This window comes from Panthera leo, chromosome F2 (genome assembly GCF_018350215.1).
Source record: "Panthera leo isolate Ple1 chromosome F2, P.leo_Ple1_pat1.1, whole genome shotgun sequence".
NCBI lineage: Eukaryota > Metazoa > Chordata > Mammalia > Carnivora > Felidae > Panthera > Panthera leo.
In genome coordinates this window covers 8,849,779-8,867,869 of record NC_056695.1, presented here as the reverse complement: position 1 = coordinate 8,867,869, position 18,091 = coordinate 8,849,779, and the positions used below count along the sequence as shown (strand labels likewise).

General features: G+C 46.6%; 1 protein-coding gene across 1 annotated transcript; it reads left to right on the top strand.

Moving 5' to 3' along the window:
* The first annotated feature begins 10,401 nt into the window (after positions 1 to 10,401).
* Positions 10,402 to 15,488, top strand: PENK (proenkephalin). The gene is made up of 4 exons (XM_042923592.1): positions 10,402 to 10,554; positions 10,639 to 10,695; positions 11,194 to 11,334; positions 14,512 to 15,488. Exons 2-4 carry the CDS (start codon positions 10,657 to 10,659, stop codon positions 15,175 to 15,177), a joined length of 846 nt encoding a protein of 281 aa, XP_042779526.1. The 5' UTR covers positions 10,402 to 10,554; positions 10,639 to 10,656; the 3' UTR covers positions 15,178 to 15,488.
* The last annotated feature ends 2,603 nt before the right edge of the window (positions 15,489 to 18,091 follow it).

The following is an 18,091-nucleotide window of genomic DNA, read 5'->3' as shown; positions in this document are numbered from 1 at the left end:
AAAAACATGATTATGGAAAGTCATCTACAGGCTAGGAGAGGACAAATGCACGATCATTTATAAACTAACACAGAATAACATTAGTACTTAGCAAAGTTTGTCCCTCTATTAAAAACAAAATAGAACCAGTAACAAACAACTGGGAAATAAGCTTTAAAATAATATGATTTGAAAGAGATCAAAATGTGTGAAATGCTGAGGAATAATTTTTTTTAATTTTTAATAAAAAAGTATGCAATACCTACACACTTAAAACCACAAAACATTGCTGAGAAAAAATTAAAGAAGACCTGAGAAAAATGGAAAGATGTACCACATACATGGATTGGGAGACACAGATGTTAAGATGTCAATTATTCCAAAACTGATCTAAGATTTAATTCAGTTCAATCAAAATCCCAGCAGGCTTTTCTGTAGAAATTGATGAACTAATTCTGAGGTTTATACGGAAATGTAAAGAACTCATAATGGCTAAAACAATTACAAAAAAGAAGATCAAAGTTGGAAGGTTTACGGTTTGATTTCAAGACTTAATATAAAGCTGTAGTAATCAAGAGAGTGTGGAATGTTAAAGATAGACATTATATATTTTATATATGTTAGAGATAGATATGATAGAGATATGTTAGATAGATATGTTAGATATGTTAGAGATAGATATGATAGAGATATATATGTTAAAGATAGACAATATATATATTTTATACATATATAAAGCTATAGTAATCAAGAGAGTGTGGAATGTTAAAGATAGACATTTAATCAGTGAGAATTTGATAGAGAATCAAATAGAGAATTTGAAATAGATCCTCACATTACGGTCAAGTGATTTTTTTATCAAGTTTCCGAGATAATTCCATGGGAAAAGAATAGTCTTGTCAAGAAATAGTGCTGAAACCTGGGTATTCATTTTGAAAAAAAAAAATTAACTTTGACCCTTATCATAGACACAAATATTAACTTGGTATATATCAAAGGCCTAAACATAACAACTAAAACTGTAAAACTTCCGGAAGAAAAGAGGAGAGTCTCTTTTACAACCTTGGGGTAGGTAAAGATTTCGTAGATAAGGCACAAATCTTTGGTGCTTCAAAAACATAGTTAGGAAAATAAAAAGACAAGCTTGACACTGGAAGAAAGTATTCATGGTGTGCCTTTATGACAGAGTATTTATAACCAGAATATACAAAGAGCTCTGACAACCCAATCATAAAAAGGTAAACAGTCAAATAAAAATGGGCAAAATATGTAAATTGACATATCACAAAAAATATGACTGGCCAAAAAGCACCTGAAAAGAAGCTTAACATCATTAGTCATCGGGGAAGTATAAATTAAATTAGAAGGTGTCAGTATACATCCATTAGAAGGGCTAAGTGCAAGATTTGAAAAGAATGATTTCCAGATGTCTGTCATTCACTGAGAGAGAAGACAGAAGCGAGAGCAGACGTGAAGAAGAAATGACTAACATAGTTGAACACAGACTAAGTTTGAGGTGCCTGGAGAACGTACAAATTGGGATAAACTCATGCAGACAGAAAACTAAACTGAACTAAAAATAAAGACTTGGGAATAATGAATATATGAATAAAGGTAAAGCCCTAAAGTGGATAGCTTTTCCCGAGAAGAACGTATAAATAACTTGAGATGAGATAAGGCACCAGACAAAACCATAGAGAACATCACCATTTAAGGGACAGATAGAGAAGAAAAAGTCTAGGAGGTAGAGTAAGAAGGAACAACTGAGGGGCGCCTGGGTGGCTCAGTCGGTTAAGCTTCCGACTTTGGCTCAGGTCGTGATCTCGCAGTCCGTGAGTTCAAGCCCCGCGTCGGGGTCTGTGCTGACAGCTCAGAGCCTGGAGCCTGTTTCAGATTCTGTGTCTCCCTCTCTCTGACCCTCCCCCGTTCATGCTCTCTCTCTGTCTCAAAAATAAATAAACGCTAAAAAAAATTTTTTTAAATAAAAAAAAAGAAGGAACAACTGAGAAGATATGAGAAAAAAGTTTCAAGGACAATACCTAGAAAGAGGACACAGTCAACGGTGTCCGGTATGGCAGATCTGACAAGTAATATAAGGACGGAAAATAGTTTCTTGGCTCCTCATCTCATAGGTTATTGCTGACGTTAACAAGTGTGATATCGCTAGAGTGGTAAGCACAGAATCTAAATGACAGTGGAATAAGGAAGTCATGGGAGATGGAAAAGGGCCAATGAAAAAGTTAGACCATTCTTCAACACCCTAACTGCAAAGAGATGATAATGGTAGGATAGAAGGTGGGCTGGGAGAAGAATTATTACAGATATAAGAAAGTGTTCCTTTATTTTTTTAAATGTTTATTTATTTTTGAGAGACAGAGAGAGAGAGAATGAGCAGGGCAAGGGTAAGAGGGGGACAGAGGATCCAAAGCGGGCTCTGTGCCGACAGCAGTGAGCCTGATGTGGGGCTTGAATCATGAACCAAACTGCGAGATCGTGACCTGAGCTGAAGTCAGATGTTCAACCAACTGAGCCACCCAGGTGCCCCAAGAAAGTGTTCTTTTAAACATAAGAGAAAAAACAAGCAAGTTTTTGTGCTTAGGAGTGGAATATGAGGACAAAGAAACAGTAGAGAGGCAAAGACTAGCAATACATGGGAGAAAGGGGTAGTCAATGACTCAAACTTCCCTAAGGGCTTGGGAGATATTGTGTGCAAAATCGGACACAGGGGAAGTAAAAGAAGCAAATCCATTAGGAAGGAGGTCCTACAGCAAGGAGGCCAGGAACTTCTCCCAAGTGTATGTCCATTCATTATTGAGTGAGTGTGTCTCATCCTCTGGGGGAGAAGGAAGGACTGGGCAAGTGATAGAGATGATCCCAACATGCCCACTCTCTGTCTGATTCCCACATCGTGTCTGGAGGATGTCAGGTCAAATACACGAACACAGTTGGGCACCTGGGTGGCTCAGTCAGTTAAGCATCTGATTCTTGATTTCATCTCAGGTCATGATCTCGTGGTTTGTGCGATTGAGCCCCCACATTGGGCTCTGCGCTAACAGCACAGAGCCTGTTTGGGATATTCTCTCTCTCTCTCTCTCTCTCTCTCTCTCTCTCTCATGCATGTGCTCTTTCTCTTCCCCTCCCCCACTCGCATGCACACTCTCTCTCTCTCTCTCTCTCAAAATAAATAAATAAAATTAAAAAAACCCCACGCCAACACATTATACATGAGGAACAAAAACATCTCTTCTCATCACATCTCTGCACAACTCTTCTTGGAGGCAGCTAGCTCCCTGGGGGAGTGGACACTGAAGAGAAAAGGGGGTGTAGAGGAGTCAATGTTCCCTGTGTCACAGTGCCCTGAGTGACCAGGTGCTTTCCCCCAGACCACCACGCCCACGGCCTCCCACAGCTGTCTTCATCGATGGGCTCCTTCCTGTCTCTACCTTGTTTTAGGACTCTCTCTCTCTCTCTCCTGTTGTTCCAACTCTGCCCTCCTATGGAGGCCCCAAGTGCCCTGGGCCAAGCACCTCTTTTACATCTTCCTCCCCTAATTTGCTCTGCTATACACAGAAATGTTGGAGATTAATGCTCTATAATATATTCCCAAGCCCAATAACAATCGACGAGATTGTGCTATCCACAAGTCAGTTTTTTCAGCATATCTTATTACAGTTTTATGAAGCAGCTTGCTACCTACAGTTATTATAAATTGCTCTATGGTTGTAATTGTTTCCCAATTTTTTTTAAATGCTTATTTACTTTTGAGACAGAGAGACACAGAGCGCGAGCAGGGGAGGGGCAGAGAGAGAGCGAGACACAGAATCCGAAGCAGGCTCCAGGCTCCCAGCTGTCCGCACAGAACCTGACGCGGGGCTCGAACTCACGAGCCGTGAGATCATGACCTGAGCCGAAGTCGAACGCTTAACTGACTGAGCCACCCATGCGCTTCTGTGGTTGTAATTTTTAATTTGGAGCACTGGATCCAGGTAGATAAAAAACCTGTGTCCTTCAACCATTATCAAAATACTCAGTTGCTTTCATTATCTGAACACTCCACTAAAGCAAACAAGTCACAGCTTCAAAAATGAGAGGCTTCTAACATGACAATCCAGAAACCAAGGAAAAAACATTTTGCCTCAGAAATTCTTTAGCACAATAAAAAGGGTCGCTAATATAAATGCAATACCTAACACTGTCCATATATTCGTTTTTCATTTAATCCAGGCAACAAATTAATGCAGGTAGTTTTTTATTATCCTCATTGTACAGATGAGAAAAATGAGGTTTAGAAATTCACATTCCCAAGTGTATACATTCCATTGAAAGCAGAACAGGAATTCAAATTAGCATTTTCTGATCCTAAGCTCTTAATAGAAACATAATTGTTTCTCTTCATAAAATCTTGCAGGATTTTATCTAGGATATCTAGGATATCTTCTAGGATATCTGCTAAGATATTCACCGGGTTTGTTCCTCCACCAAATGGATTATCAGATAAGAGCTTCAGAGTTGGAAAAAATGCATATACTCCAACCTTACTTTCTCTCACCTCGTTTTGTGCCACACACACAAGACTTTCTCTGGACTGATTTTCATAAGCGTATTAAAAAAAAACTTTTTTCTAGGGGCACCTGGGTGGCTCAGTGGGCTAAGCATCCAAACTCTTGATTTTTGGTTCAGGTCACGATCTCACAGTCTGTGAGTTCGAGCCCCACGTCAGACCCTGTGCTGACAGTGTAGACCCTGCTTGGGATTTCTATCTCCCTCTCTCTCTACCTGTCTCTCTGTCTCTGTCTCTCTGTCTCTCTCTCTCTTTCACTCTGTCTCTCAAAAATAAATAAATACACATTAAAAAATTTTTATTCTAAGTTCTAATATCTATACAAAACAAAGGAAATATCAAGAGAATAATGATAGAGTTAGCAGTGAATGGCTGCAGGATTTTGGCTTATATAATTTTATGACAATATTTTAACCTGTTGAATCCATGGCACGAACATGAGAACCATGGAAGAGGTGACTACGAGGAGGAAGGTAGTTTTTAAAAACAACTTTACCGAGTCTCCATTATGTGTAAAGCTCTGTGCTGCGGGTCATATGCAAAGGAATATCCCGCCAGAATTTCAGGTAAACTGGACCCGGGCATTTATTCCAGGGATTTATCGGTGCTCAAAACCTATTTCGAACCTCTCCTCCAGCACCGCCTCAATTGTGGAAATTGCTTCCTTGGTGCATGTTTTCACTCATTCATTCATTCATTCATTCAATTAATATTTTTTGCCTTCTCTGCAGGTCCTACAGACGGGATCAGCCATTTGATTTTGGAAACAACCCAGAGCAAATTAAACTCGGGTTGTTAAATAAGGTTTAGTTCCAAAGAGGCAAGGCAATTTCCTAACATGGCTCTGAGGCGGCTATCAAATTTCTTCAGGGCAATTCCAAAACTCAGTCTCTGAAAGTTAAGCTGTTCTGGAATCCTTCAGACATCTGAACTTTTCCAGCTCGCCCCCAGCTTTTGCATCCTGGTAGAGCTTACCAGACAGGGTGCCATGAGTGGCCTGTAGGCCAGGAGGTACTACTCTCCGTCCACGAGGCAGCCAGGCTGGACATGAGGTCATTGGAGTCCTGGGGCCAGTCACTTCAGAGTGACAACGGCTTCATCTGGGGCTCCTCTGAAGGCCACCTGATCTGAGCAGAGTCTGAGTGCCACACCCATCCCAGAACCAGAGAGCCGGAGAAGGGACGTCCTGAATGCACAGCAACTCTGCAACGTGCTGTGGAAAGCAAGACAGCGCGACAGCACCTGGACATTACTGAGCAGCCAATATCGGGTATGTCCTACCTCCGCCGGACAAGGGGCGTGGAGGTCTAGACGGGTTTGTTCACCTGTGCCCGGGGAAGCATGCTGCCACAACCCGAAGCGAAGCCGGGCAGGTGCCTAGAGGCCAAGCTTCGGACTACAGCCCCAAATCTCGACCTTGGAAACATGGGAAGTGTATTTCTATGCGGAGGATGTGGTTTTAGTACTTACGAACTGGCCGCGTGGGATTGGTTGTGCGATCTGCCAGGTCGAGTTTCACGGTCATTTTTTAAATCCGTGATAGGAAAAAGTCCGAGTTCGTAGTATTTTTGGATTAGCGACAGAAACGGATTACATTTGTCAATGGAGACAGGCAAATGTTGTTGGATTCTTTACTTTTGTTATAAATTTTATGACCATGAAAATAATTTCTTGCCAATGATAACTAAAAGAACCGGAGATCATTCCAGTCAAGTGGCCAACCACCCTAATTCAGTGGCTATTCTTGGCTTCAGTCATGATGGGATGACCAGATATATTTATGTCATGAAATATAAAGTAGACAATATCACCTATGATGCAGTCTAGTCAAAAACGCTTAATCTGAATCTAGCAAGACTTAAGATGTAAATTTCAGTTTCTAGGAAATGCAGGAGATAGAGAAACAAGATAAATGACACCACAGGAAGTAATTAAATTAGGGATTATGTTTTCCATTTGTTAGGTCGTGTTTTTTGTGAACATTTTTTGATGCTCTCTGTTAAGGCTCTGTACCTCTTTTGTAAGATTTATTCTTTAAAAATTTCTATTCTTTATTAATATTATAAAACATACCTTGTTTAAAATTAGATTTTCTGTTCCTTATTGGAGTAAGAAATAAAATTAAGATTCAGATGCGAAGAAGAAGAAGAAGAAGAAGAAGAAGAAGAAGAAGAAGAAGAAGAAGAAGAAGAAGAAGGAGGAGGAGAAGAAGAAGAAAAAGAATCCATATATTGGTTAGATCCTCAGCTATATCTTCATTTAATCTAATCAGTCATCATGTGACTTGCTTTATTCATGGTCTAATTACCTATGCTTAGCCCTAAAATTTAGTTTTTCATGTCTGAGAGCTGAAGGCCTAATTTAGGAACTCTATTTCAATTCTAAGTTTACATATGTGTACACATTATGTTTGATGTGCTGGGTTTAGTTTCCCTTCCCTGCTGTTTTTATTGTTGTTCACCCTTCCCCCCCTTTCTGATGCACTGACACATTATCTATTATTTAAACTTACTCTTAGGTGACTTTGCACCAGGTTACTTTTCCTTCTAAGGGGTTTATTTTGTTTCCTGAATTTTTCAGAGTGAGAATGTACCAGACTCATTTGCCTTGAAGTGGGGATCTATCACACCCTAAAAGCATCCCCTTCCAACCAATCCCACTTAGAATCTGTCTGTGACCTGTGTTCTGAGCCAGTCTGAAGAAGAATCCCTTAACAGGGATCCTTTGCGGTAATGCGCCTAGCTCACAGAATCGTAGCTTGCAAAGCCTATGCTCTAGATTGTAACGGAAAAAGGCAAGTTTACCGTGCCTCTGGCAGGACTCCAAACATCTGAAACGTTAGAACATGGTGCTTTTATGCTGAAACGTTACACAATCCTTGGAGCGCGAAACTGCCGTGTTCCCACTACTGATATGTTAGGGACTGAGGGGCAAAGAGGTAGCAGGTTCCATAATAAAGTATCTGTATCTAGGTGGCAGGGGGAGCACGGACACTTGAAAGACAGCATTCAATTTAGGCATTTTCCATCCTGGAGGTGATGAAAGAGAATATTGCAAGGACTTTTAAAATCCCTCCTACAGCAACCAGAACACCACTCATCGTCAAGGTTTTACAAATCACTTTTTTTTGGTCTCTGGAGTAAATCCCTTTATCTACAGTTTGGGACCCTAGGATCAGAAGAAGGAGACATCTTGATCCTGACATGGAAATCAGAATTCTCCGGATTAAATGCCTTAAGAGAAGATTCCTTTCCCTTTGTTGAGTCTGGTTTCTAGAACAGTCTTTTCTCAGAAGGTAACTGCAATATCTATTAGTTCTTAAAAATATTTACTGGATCGTGAAAAGATGAATTCCTTGCAACCCACTGCTGTGAGTCAAATATAAAGAAATAAATGCAAAATGCATGCCCTTCAGCCTCCAAGGGCAGATGGGGGGAAGGGACATTTATTTCTTTTTTTAAGTTTATTTGTTTTGAGAGAGAGAGAGAACAAGCAGAGTAGGGGCAGACAGAGAGGGAGAAAGAGAACCCTAAGCAGGCTCCACACTGTTAGCCCAGAGCCCCATGTGGGGCTCGAACACACCAACTGTGAGATTAACCGCCCCCCCCCCCCCCATCAAGAGTGGGATGCTTAACGACTGAGCCACCCAGGTGCCCCTCTCTTTCCTGACATTTAAAAACCTGCAAGATGCAGACTCACCGAGAGAAACTAACTCAGGGTAGACATTGATTGTTCCAACAGAAACAAACCAAACCTGAGGCCTCCCCAGAAAGGTGTGGCAGAACCTGGTTTTGCCACTGTCTGGGCCAGTCCCTTGGATGTCACTTGGCCGCGCCTGGGTTTTTTTTTTTCCCCCATCTGCAAAGTGAGGGTTGGAATAAACCCTCCCCCAAACTCCTTTCACCCTTCAGTTTCTATACTTTTCCCAGATTCTAAGAAGCTTTTCCGTGTCTAGCCCCGTGTATCCTAAGGAAGCCACACGTGGTGCCGTCGTTCCAGACACAGACGTCTCAGCCTCTTGCCCCCGATTGTGTTTTTACACTTCTTAGGCGATGCCAGGTGTTCCCCGGGCTCCGATACAGCGGGGGTTTCTCTCCTGTCTGGCAGGATTTGTTCGTGCGCTCCTTTTGCACGGACTACAAAGCCCAGGCCACTGGGGGAGACCTCAGGTACAGATGTCAGCTCTCCTCTCGGTCGGAGAGAGAGAGAGAAAGTAGCTGGAGAGGATTCTATCAGCCCCCTGATGGCGAAGAGGCTGAAGGGCCCCAGAGGCATGTGATGCTTTTCCGGCAAGATGTCAATGCCGGCGTTCTGCGGCCGCACCCCGGCGCTAGCATTTCCAGGTCCCCCGCCGCAGAGCTGCCCCTGCCCGGAAGGCAGGCCATGCACTGCTGCGGCGCTGCGGCCACCCGGGGTGAGGGTCCCGAGCGGGCCCGCGGAGCCCCCTTCCCTGCGCCCGCAAAGCTACGCAGGAGAGCGCTGCCCTCTAGCGACAAAACTGGGAGATGCGGCGCGGCCCGAGCCTCCGCGGAGCCCTGAGGCTGCGGGCACCTGCGAAGGCTGAGGTCGTGTGGGGTCCGTGTGGCTGGGAAAGACTGGAGGCTCTCTCTGTGTGTGAGGGGGGCTCTGGGACAGTTTGTGGCCTCCCTCTAGGGCCAGGCCAGATGGATACGTGGCTGGATCAATAAACAATAGATGTATGATGGGTGGGTGATGGACAAACCAAAGGGAGGATGATGACAGGTGTCAGATCAGATGCGCATTTCTAGGGCTTGCTATAGGCCGGACACAAGGCTAAATCAACGCTTTCGCCCATTATTTCATTTGCGCCTCTCCGGAACCTTACGAACGGCACATTCCCTCTGGTTCCTATTCGCCAAACGAGGAAAGTGAGGCCTTACATAAGACACATAACTTGCTTCTTGGCAATGTTCCGCAGAACTAGAAAGTGGCGGAGTGAGAGCCTCAACCCGCAGCCCCAGACCCCACCGCCGGCTCCTGGCCCTCTCCCTGAGCCGCGGAGGTGCGCACCCAAGCCCCAGGCGCCCGGGGTACCGCGCCGCTCGTCTCTCGCTCGCCAGTCCTGGCACGCTAGCATCACACCCGCCCTGCATCCCCCTGTCACTCATCAAAACCCCCAGGACACCCTGGGCACAGCGCTAGAGGCAGCGTGTCCCCGACTGGGAAGCCTGGCTAGGGAGCTGGGTAAAGGCGGGTCCCCTCCCGCCGCTGCCGCGCGGCGTGTTGTCCCTAGAGGAACGCTGTTCCAGTCCACGTTTGGTCAGGGGTCCCACTAACGCGAAAGGGGAAAGCTGTCCGGGGATTTTTAAGATTCCCGATAAGTTTCCATCTTTCTGTACTTTAACCCTTCCCTGAGCGCCTCCGACGATGCGCCGGACTTGGTTAGACGCTGAGGCAGGGACCTGAGAATACAGTGGGGGAGGTGGGTACAGACAGGTGCATAAATGACATTCGGGACGGCCGTGCCGGGCACCCACCGCGACCACCCAGCGCCCCAGGGGGAGGCGGAGAAAGGGCAGGTTCACTTGCTCACAGGGTCTCCAGCACATTCCAGAAATCTAAGTCTGCCCACCTGCCCCTCCTGACGCCTCCCCCTCGGCTCTCTCCGTGGAGCCCGCACCCCCAGGGCGTGCGATTTCAGTGACCTCACCAGGGGGGGACTTGATGTCATCCCACTCTCTCTCCACAAGCCCTGACTGCCTCGATGTGTCACCCAGCCGCGAGCTGAGCCACCCTGCGCCCCCCGCCCCCGGGCCCGCGTGCTGGGGCCGGGACGGACCCCTCCCACCAGGGCGTCGGCGCGGGACTGGCGTAGGGCCTGCGTCAGCTGCAGCCCGCCGGCGATTGGGGCGCGCTCGCCTCCTTGGCTTGGGGGCTAATTATAAAGTGACTCCAGCAGCCACCAGCCCCGGGACAGTCAGGCCAGGCGAGGCAGCCGCGCCGAGCCCTGCAGTCCAGCCCGCGGCCCCGCGGCGACGCCGAGGACCGCGACGGTGAGACCCGCGTCTGCCCGCGCCCCCGGCCGCTCGGCCCCGATCCCCGCCCGCCTCACACCTGCCTTGTTCTCTCCCATCTAGAGCAGCGCTTGGGACCCGATGTCGCCGACCAGCCTGCGCCATCCGAACGGCGTCAACGTGAGTGAACTTGTCCAAACCGCGCCTTTGCTGCGTGCGTTTGCGACCGTCCGCCCGCTCGGTTCGAATCGGCGTTTTCCTTCATTGCATGGGGCGCCCCAACTTTCTTCGGGTGCCTGTTTGTGACCCGGGTGAATGTCGTCTGCCCCCCCCCCCCACGCCGCACCCCGCCCCAAGGCTCCCGTTCTCTTGCATTTGGTCTTCGCAGGTGGTGTTCTGTCCAGAATCCTCCTTAGGCTGTGGGAGCCCAGAAAGAGAGCCCCGGGCATCCGCGGGCTCTGGGGGCCAGTGCCAGTGCCCACCTGGAGACCGCGGGGCCATCTGCCCCCTGGGCCTCCAAAAGCGGCGTCGCCAAGGCGGGAGGGGGGCCCAGGAGGGCGCATCCCTGGGAGCTCCGGCTCGACAGCCGCCGGCTGGGACTGTCCCGGCGACGGGTCCCTCCGAAGGTCGCGCTCTGCTCCGAGCGCGCTCCGAGTTCGCGTCCTTTTCTCCCTGCAGCCCATGGCGCGGTTCCTGACACTCTGCACTTGGCTGCTGGCGCTCGGCCCCGGGCTCCTGGCGACCGTGAGGGCGGAATGCAGCCAGGACTGCGCGACGTGCAGCTACCGCCTGGCGCGCCCCACCGACATCAACCCCTTGGTGAGTTACCGAGGTGGGCGGGCGGGCGGAAGGGAGGGCTGGGAGCGAGCCGGTCCGCAGACAGGGCGCATCCCCCGGTCCCGCCGCCGCGGCGCCGATCTCCGCGGTGACGCAGGTGTCCGACCGTTCCCTGAACGCCTACCAAAGTCCCGCTCTAGCTCTCAGCTTTGGGACCCGCGACCCTCTAGGGACCGATAAAAGAGGCAGCGTCTCCCCACAAACCAAGTTCGTTTTACCCCTGGGGATGCAGGAGCCCCGGGATACGCGCCCTTCAGCATCTTGGAGAGCATTTGGTGGTCACCCCACCTGTCCCAAAGACGATGTTCGGTCACCCCAGTTCCCAACATATCCCACGAAGGTCCCCTTGCACACAACCCATCCTCCCATCCTTCCTGCAAATAATGTCATTTTTCATTAGTGACATTTCGTTGTCTTTCTTTGGATTTCATTTCTCCAGCCCTTTCAACTTCAGGTCCCTCAAGCCCTTACCCTCACCTGTGGATAGGAGAGAGGAAAGGGTTGGGATCGGGAGGAAGGGAGAGGAAGGGGGGTGCAGTGGAAGGGGGAGAAACAGATCAGCACATCTTACAGGCAAGTAAGACCCCGGAATTCAACTTCTGTCTTCCCTTGAATGTACTTTTGTCATACCACTAAGACAACAATTTAATTTGCTATGAAAAAGGCACAGGAAAGGTGTCCAAAGAGGTGACAACAATGCAAAGATAACTACAGGACAGAAGCTGGGGGGAAGGGGAGGAGGGAAGCTGAGAACAAAGAACCCCCACTCATTCTACTCATAGTCCCTGTGCTGGTAAATCAGCCTTGGTGCTCTACTGAATCAGAATCTCTGAATTGGGGACCCAGGAAGCTTCATTTTAACTGGCTTCTCCAGGGATCCCTTTGCACTGTCTTCTCAATTTGTTGAAATTCCGTGATGACTTAAAAGGCTCAGTAGAAAATAATGTATTAATCCAAAGAGTTAAGTTCCCCATCTCAGCCTTTGAAGAAATGTTGTGATGTAGACGTATAAAATAGGGATGAAAATTAAGGAAAGGATTCCAGAAAACCCAAAGTGTACATTTCAGGTTAAACGTTGGCTTGTTTCAATTGAAGCACCTGGTCCCCTTCATTCAATATGAACAGGTACTTGCATGGCCTGAAAGAGAAGACACATAGTAGGGCTTTATATTTAAACTCTGATAAAATGTTGCATCTTGAATAGGGGCAACAAATCCCTTCATCTAGCCTTTGTCGTTCTGATTTGTTTGGCTGATGGGTTTTGCCTTGGCTGATTGGTTTGCCAACAACATGTAGGGTTGTTAGTTTCTCTGCGACAAAAGACTGTTAATGACTGTGTTGTTGGTATGATGGCAGTTCTGGAATTTTAGCTCAGATGCAGAAGACCTATGAGAAATGAGGTTGCCTGACCAAAACTATGTAGAATCAACGTAACAAATATGGAGCCTCTACCAGGTGAAAGTCACTCGTGTTTTGTTCGGTGATGGGTGCAAAGCTAAGCAGGCATGCCAGGGTTGTTGTCCAGATGCATAGACATATATTGGAACTTATAAATTAACATCACTTCTTTCAGCATGAGTGTGTGTGTTTTGTTTTTGTTTTTGTTTTGTTTGTTTTCTGGTTGTCATCATTTCTTGTTGAAAGAATCTCAACATTAAAAAGCCTTTTGGTGACAGTATACAAAATGTTCAATGGTAATTTTTGGCAAAGAGATCGTTGATATTTCATTTTTGAATGGAAATGGTATTGACCCCTGAACAGCTTATGTTTCTAGTGGTGTTTCTGTTTCTTGCTCAGATGTCAAGAGTAACACAGGATCATTTTAAGTGCATCATCTGGAGGGGTTTATAAAGCATCTCTTTACTTTTCTTAGACACAAAGTTTAAATAATTATTAGGAGCTGGTTAAAGAACCCTAAGGAATTTTGTTGCACTAAGAAAATACTTTCTTGCATTGTGAAAGTAACATGTGTGTGTTTTATACAAATTAATATACCAATATATTTTAAATACCAAGACTGGGCCTGGTTTTTCTAAATCAAGGGTCTGTAACCTGGGTTCCATAAGTAGACTTGAGGCAGCTATCAAAAGCCCTGAAATGCCCAGAACTATTATATAGACTTTATAAATGGTCATGCAATATTACTTCTCTTTTTATTATACCCAAGTGGTCTACTGGATAGAAGAGAATCTTAAGATTGTTAGAACACATAGTCTAAATCTTATGCTGATTAAAATTTAATTATTACATAATAAAAAGAAGGAATTATATACAGATCACTTCTCATTCCCATTTTATCAAATAATATGATTTCCATGGGGAGGGGAAACTTTTCTGTCCATTGGTAACTGTTAAGAAACATGAATAATGTGTGAATATTTGCATATGCATAGTTGCATATCAGACCTCATCATAAGAAAGATTCTGTTCAAGATGATTAAATCTGTTTTAATCAACCAAGGGGGCAAAAAACAAAACACGCAGCAACTCAATATGTCATCATCCAAGTAATTCATAGACTTACACTGAGTTTTAGAATGTCTTTCTTCTGCAACTTATTCTGAAATTGCTGTTTTTCTTTCAAGAATGAAAATGTTTGCCGGAATACTAAATGCCATTCCAGGTAGAATAGTAACACAAGAAAGTAAACAACCTGATATTATTAATATTGACCTTATCTGTAAGACAAGAAGATAAAAGGAATCTGGGGATGATATCCCTAATTAGGTAAAGAGAAGTTTCTCCCTTTTGGTTAGAAAAAGCTCAAACAAAATGCAATCAACAGTGGAAGGTTACTCAGTGAAATTAGATTGTGCAGGCAGCCAGTCGAGATTAAAATTGGGTGGAAAAAAGTCTTTTACAATACTGAAATGGCATGGTAGCTACAGTCCGTTCAAATTCAAAGACAAATTCTAATTTGACTCAGTTAATTACCCACAATGATTCTGTTTCCCTTTGATGTGCCTGTTCAGAATATTGAAAAGCTGTAATGAGAAATTGGAAATCAGGTTGTCATAGAAGAGTTTCCATAGGAAAGCACACTCCACACACACACACACACACACACACACACACACACACACACACACACAGAAAAACTGTTTACCTAATGAAACCAGAAAAGCCTCTTTGTATCACTAAATGGGATTCCTTTCCCAGGCTTGCACCCTGGAATGTGAAGGGAAACTGCCCTCTCTCAAGACCTGGGAAACCTGCAAGGAGCTCCTGAAGCTGACCCAGCTGGAGATTCCTCAAGATGGCACCAGCGCCCTCAGAGAGAGCAGCCCCGAGGAGAGCCACGCGCTAGCCAAGAAGTACGGGGGCTTCATGAAAAGGTATGGAGGCTTCATGAAGAAAATGGATGAGCTGTATCCGCAGGAGCCGGAAGAAGAGGCCCCCGCGGGGGAGATCCTGGCCAAGAGGTACGGGGGCTTCATGAAGAAGGACGCCGAGGAGGAGGACGAGGACCCCCTGGCCAATTCCTCGGACCTGCTGAAAGAGCTGCTGGGGCCTGGGGAGACCCGAGACGGCGGCCGCCCCCGCGAGGGTGGTGATGACGAAGACGTGAGCAGGAGCTACGGGGGCTTCATGAGAGCCTTGAAGGGCAGCCCCCAGCTGGCGCAAGAAGCCAAGATGCTGCAGAAGCGGTACGGGGGCTTCATGAGAAGAGTCGGTCGGCCCGAGTGGTGGATGGACTACCAGAAGAGGTACGGGGGCTTCCTCAAGCGCTTTGCCGACTCTCTGCCCTCCGACGAGGAAGGCGAAAGCTACTCCAAAGAAGTTCCCGACGTGGAGAAGAGATACAGAGGATTTACGAGATTCTGACCCCCTTCCCGGCCGATGACCCCAGGCCCCAGCAGGCCTCCCTCTGTCCCCCGGTCAATCGTGTGTTATTATCGCGCACTGCTTGCATGGTCCGGTGGCCTTTATTGTCTGGGTAACTAACTACACAACCTGCAAGCGCTCGCTTCGGGCGCCGTGTTCCCTCGACCGTGTTGATGCTCAGTATTGGTCTCTTACAGCTGTGTCGTGTTCCTGCTAAAATGGTTGCTGTTCCTTTGTCCTTCACTCTTGACAAAAATACCAGTAAATGCTTACTTGTAAATAGGTACAATAAACCCATTACCCCAACTGCATGACCTTCTTGTAAGTTTCTCCTTCCCCAAGGTTCTCATTCGCCTTCCGGTCTCCATGGTAAATCCTAAAGTTGAAGACACTGAGGCCATCTGCTTTTTTTAAAAAAAAAATTTTTTTTAACGTTTATTTATTGTTGAGATGGAGAGAGACAGGGCATGAACAGGGGAGGGGCAGAGAGAGAGGGAGACACAGAATCTGAAACAGGCTCCAGGCTCTGAGCTGTCAGCACAGAGCCTGACGCGGGGCTCGAACCCACGGAGTGTGAGATCATGACCTGAGCTGAAGTCGGACGCTTAACCGACCAAGCCTCCCAGGTGCCCTGAGGCCATCTGCTTTTTTTTTTTTTAATTTTTTTAACGTTTATTTATTGTTGAGATGGAGAGAGACAGAGCATGAACAGGGGAGGGGCAGAGAGAGAGGGAGACACAGAATCTGAAACAGGCTCCAGGCTCTGAGCTGTCAGCACAGAGCCTGATGCGGGGCTCGAACCCACGGAGTGTGAGATCATAACCTGAGCTGAAGTCGGACACTTAACCGACCAAGCCACCCAGGCGCCCTGAGGCCATCTGCTTTTGACAGACTCACCACTGGCCTCCTCTTCCAACCGCTGAAGTGGCCAAGCCATGTTTCGTTTCCTTCCTTACACGGAAAATCTTAGATGAGTAAACACACAGAGCAAAATACAATCTATTTCCACTCTTCGTTTCTGGAAATCAGATACAGGAAGAAAAACCAAAACCTAATAAAGAAACTAGCTACGCCCTCATATATAAGGAAATCTGCACTGATATCCAGATGTGTATGTCCGTTTTCTTCAGCAAAGTATTTTAGAAGTTAATAAGAAATGAAAGATAATTTGGTCCCATTTCACAAACGCAGATGAAGCCCTCTGGCTAAACAGTCAAACCAAGGTCGCCCAGCAGTTGAAGGACACAAGTAGAATTAAGATCCCAAACTGTTTGCTCCCAGGCAATAGCCTTTGCCTTCCAGCTCCCTGTCCCTCGCTCAGGTCACTACCAACAACTGGAAGAACTTGGGACTCTATCTTTCTCACTATTGTATACTCTGACACCACAACCCAGACTGCGTTCTCCAATATCTGACAGATGGACATACGAATGAGTCAAGGGATGACTGAAGGGATTTGGGGACCAGATCATTTGAAAAGGTATTCCAGACATTTGAGAAGGCAGATTATCCCACAAGAAGCTTATGGCTATTTCATATCAATTAAACCACTGGGGACGACATGCAACAACAAACGTAAGAACATATGTAACATTCCTTCCTTCTTTCTAGTTGAAACTACCTGTAGCTAAACTCCCATCCACTAAGTCCTTTCTCCAGGACCCTCACCCACTCTCTCCTTTGTGTTCCTCCCCCCAAATTCAGAGTTTAGCAACTCAGAAAAGGAGAGAAAGAGTCTCTACCCTGCAGTCCACCACCTTGCAAGCCTGTGTGCTCCCTTCTGGAGAGGCAGCCCCGCTGTCCCAGGAGTTCTGTCCCGGAGTCCAGCCCTGCTGGGGTCCCTGGGACATCCCCTCGGCCATACACTATGAGAAGACTTCTGATCAGTGCAAGGGGTCCCAGGCCAACACCACTCTCAGAGCCACACCGCCGCCTATATTCCCGATCCCTGGCAAACTAACTTTTGCTTCCAGGTGAGAGCCCTCTCCCTTTCGAACTAGAAATGGAAGTAACGTAAGTGTTTGGAGCAGATCAGGAAGAAGGGGATAGCCAGAAGCTGGCCCTTGGAAACCAGTGACATGAGCAAAAAGGAGTGATGAGGTTATAACACATCAGAGATATCAGGTCTCCGTTCAGCTTTAGACAATTGTTTCCCTGGGAAATGCCAACCCCACGTTGCCAGACTTTTCCAAAGAAACCTGAAACCCAGATCATCGTGGTAATAGCCCAAGTTTTTAATTCTCTCCCCAAGAGCAAAGGATTCCCAAACCCTGGAAAGAGAAAGTCAGCCTACACCCTAGAGATGGCAAGAGTAAAATGCCCTCCTCCCCACCCCCACCTACCATGATAAGATCGTAACATAATCATTACCTTATAAGAATACAACATGTGTAATACACATCTCATCCAATAGGGTTTGAGAAAAGAACACAATTTTCATGATCAAAGCAATACACTATTTTTTTTTTTTTTTTTTTCCAAATCAAGCACTGTTCTTTATGTAGTAGCCCTTTCTTTTCTATTTTAGGGTAGCCGTGTAGATAGACCAGGCCAAAACCCTCGGGGTAGTCAACAGACCTGTCACCTCTTTTGCCACCTATCACCTTGCTATAGGTCCAGCAATGTCTGGGGTGGGACAATGTCACTCATTCCTATATGTCCTCCCCCGCCTGACGCCTGGGGGAAAATGTGGAACCCAGAAGATGCGCCCCAAATGTGCAGGGAGGGAGAGAACAGGGAAGAGGGACCGGGAAGCGGGAAAAGAAGAAAGCGGAAAAGATGGCCAGCCACGAGGGCTCCTTCTGTCCGGGTGCCTTGTATAACTGCAGAAAAGGTCAGCTGAAGTCCAGCTTCGCAGCCAGTATCGCGGTCGTCCGGGAAATGGGGCTCGAGGGGTGCGGTACGGGTTCTTCCT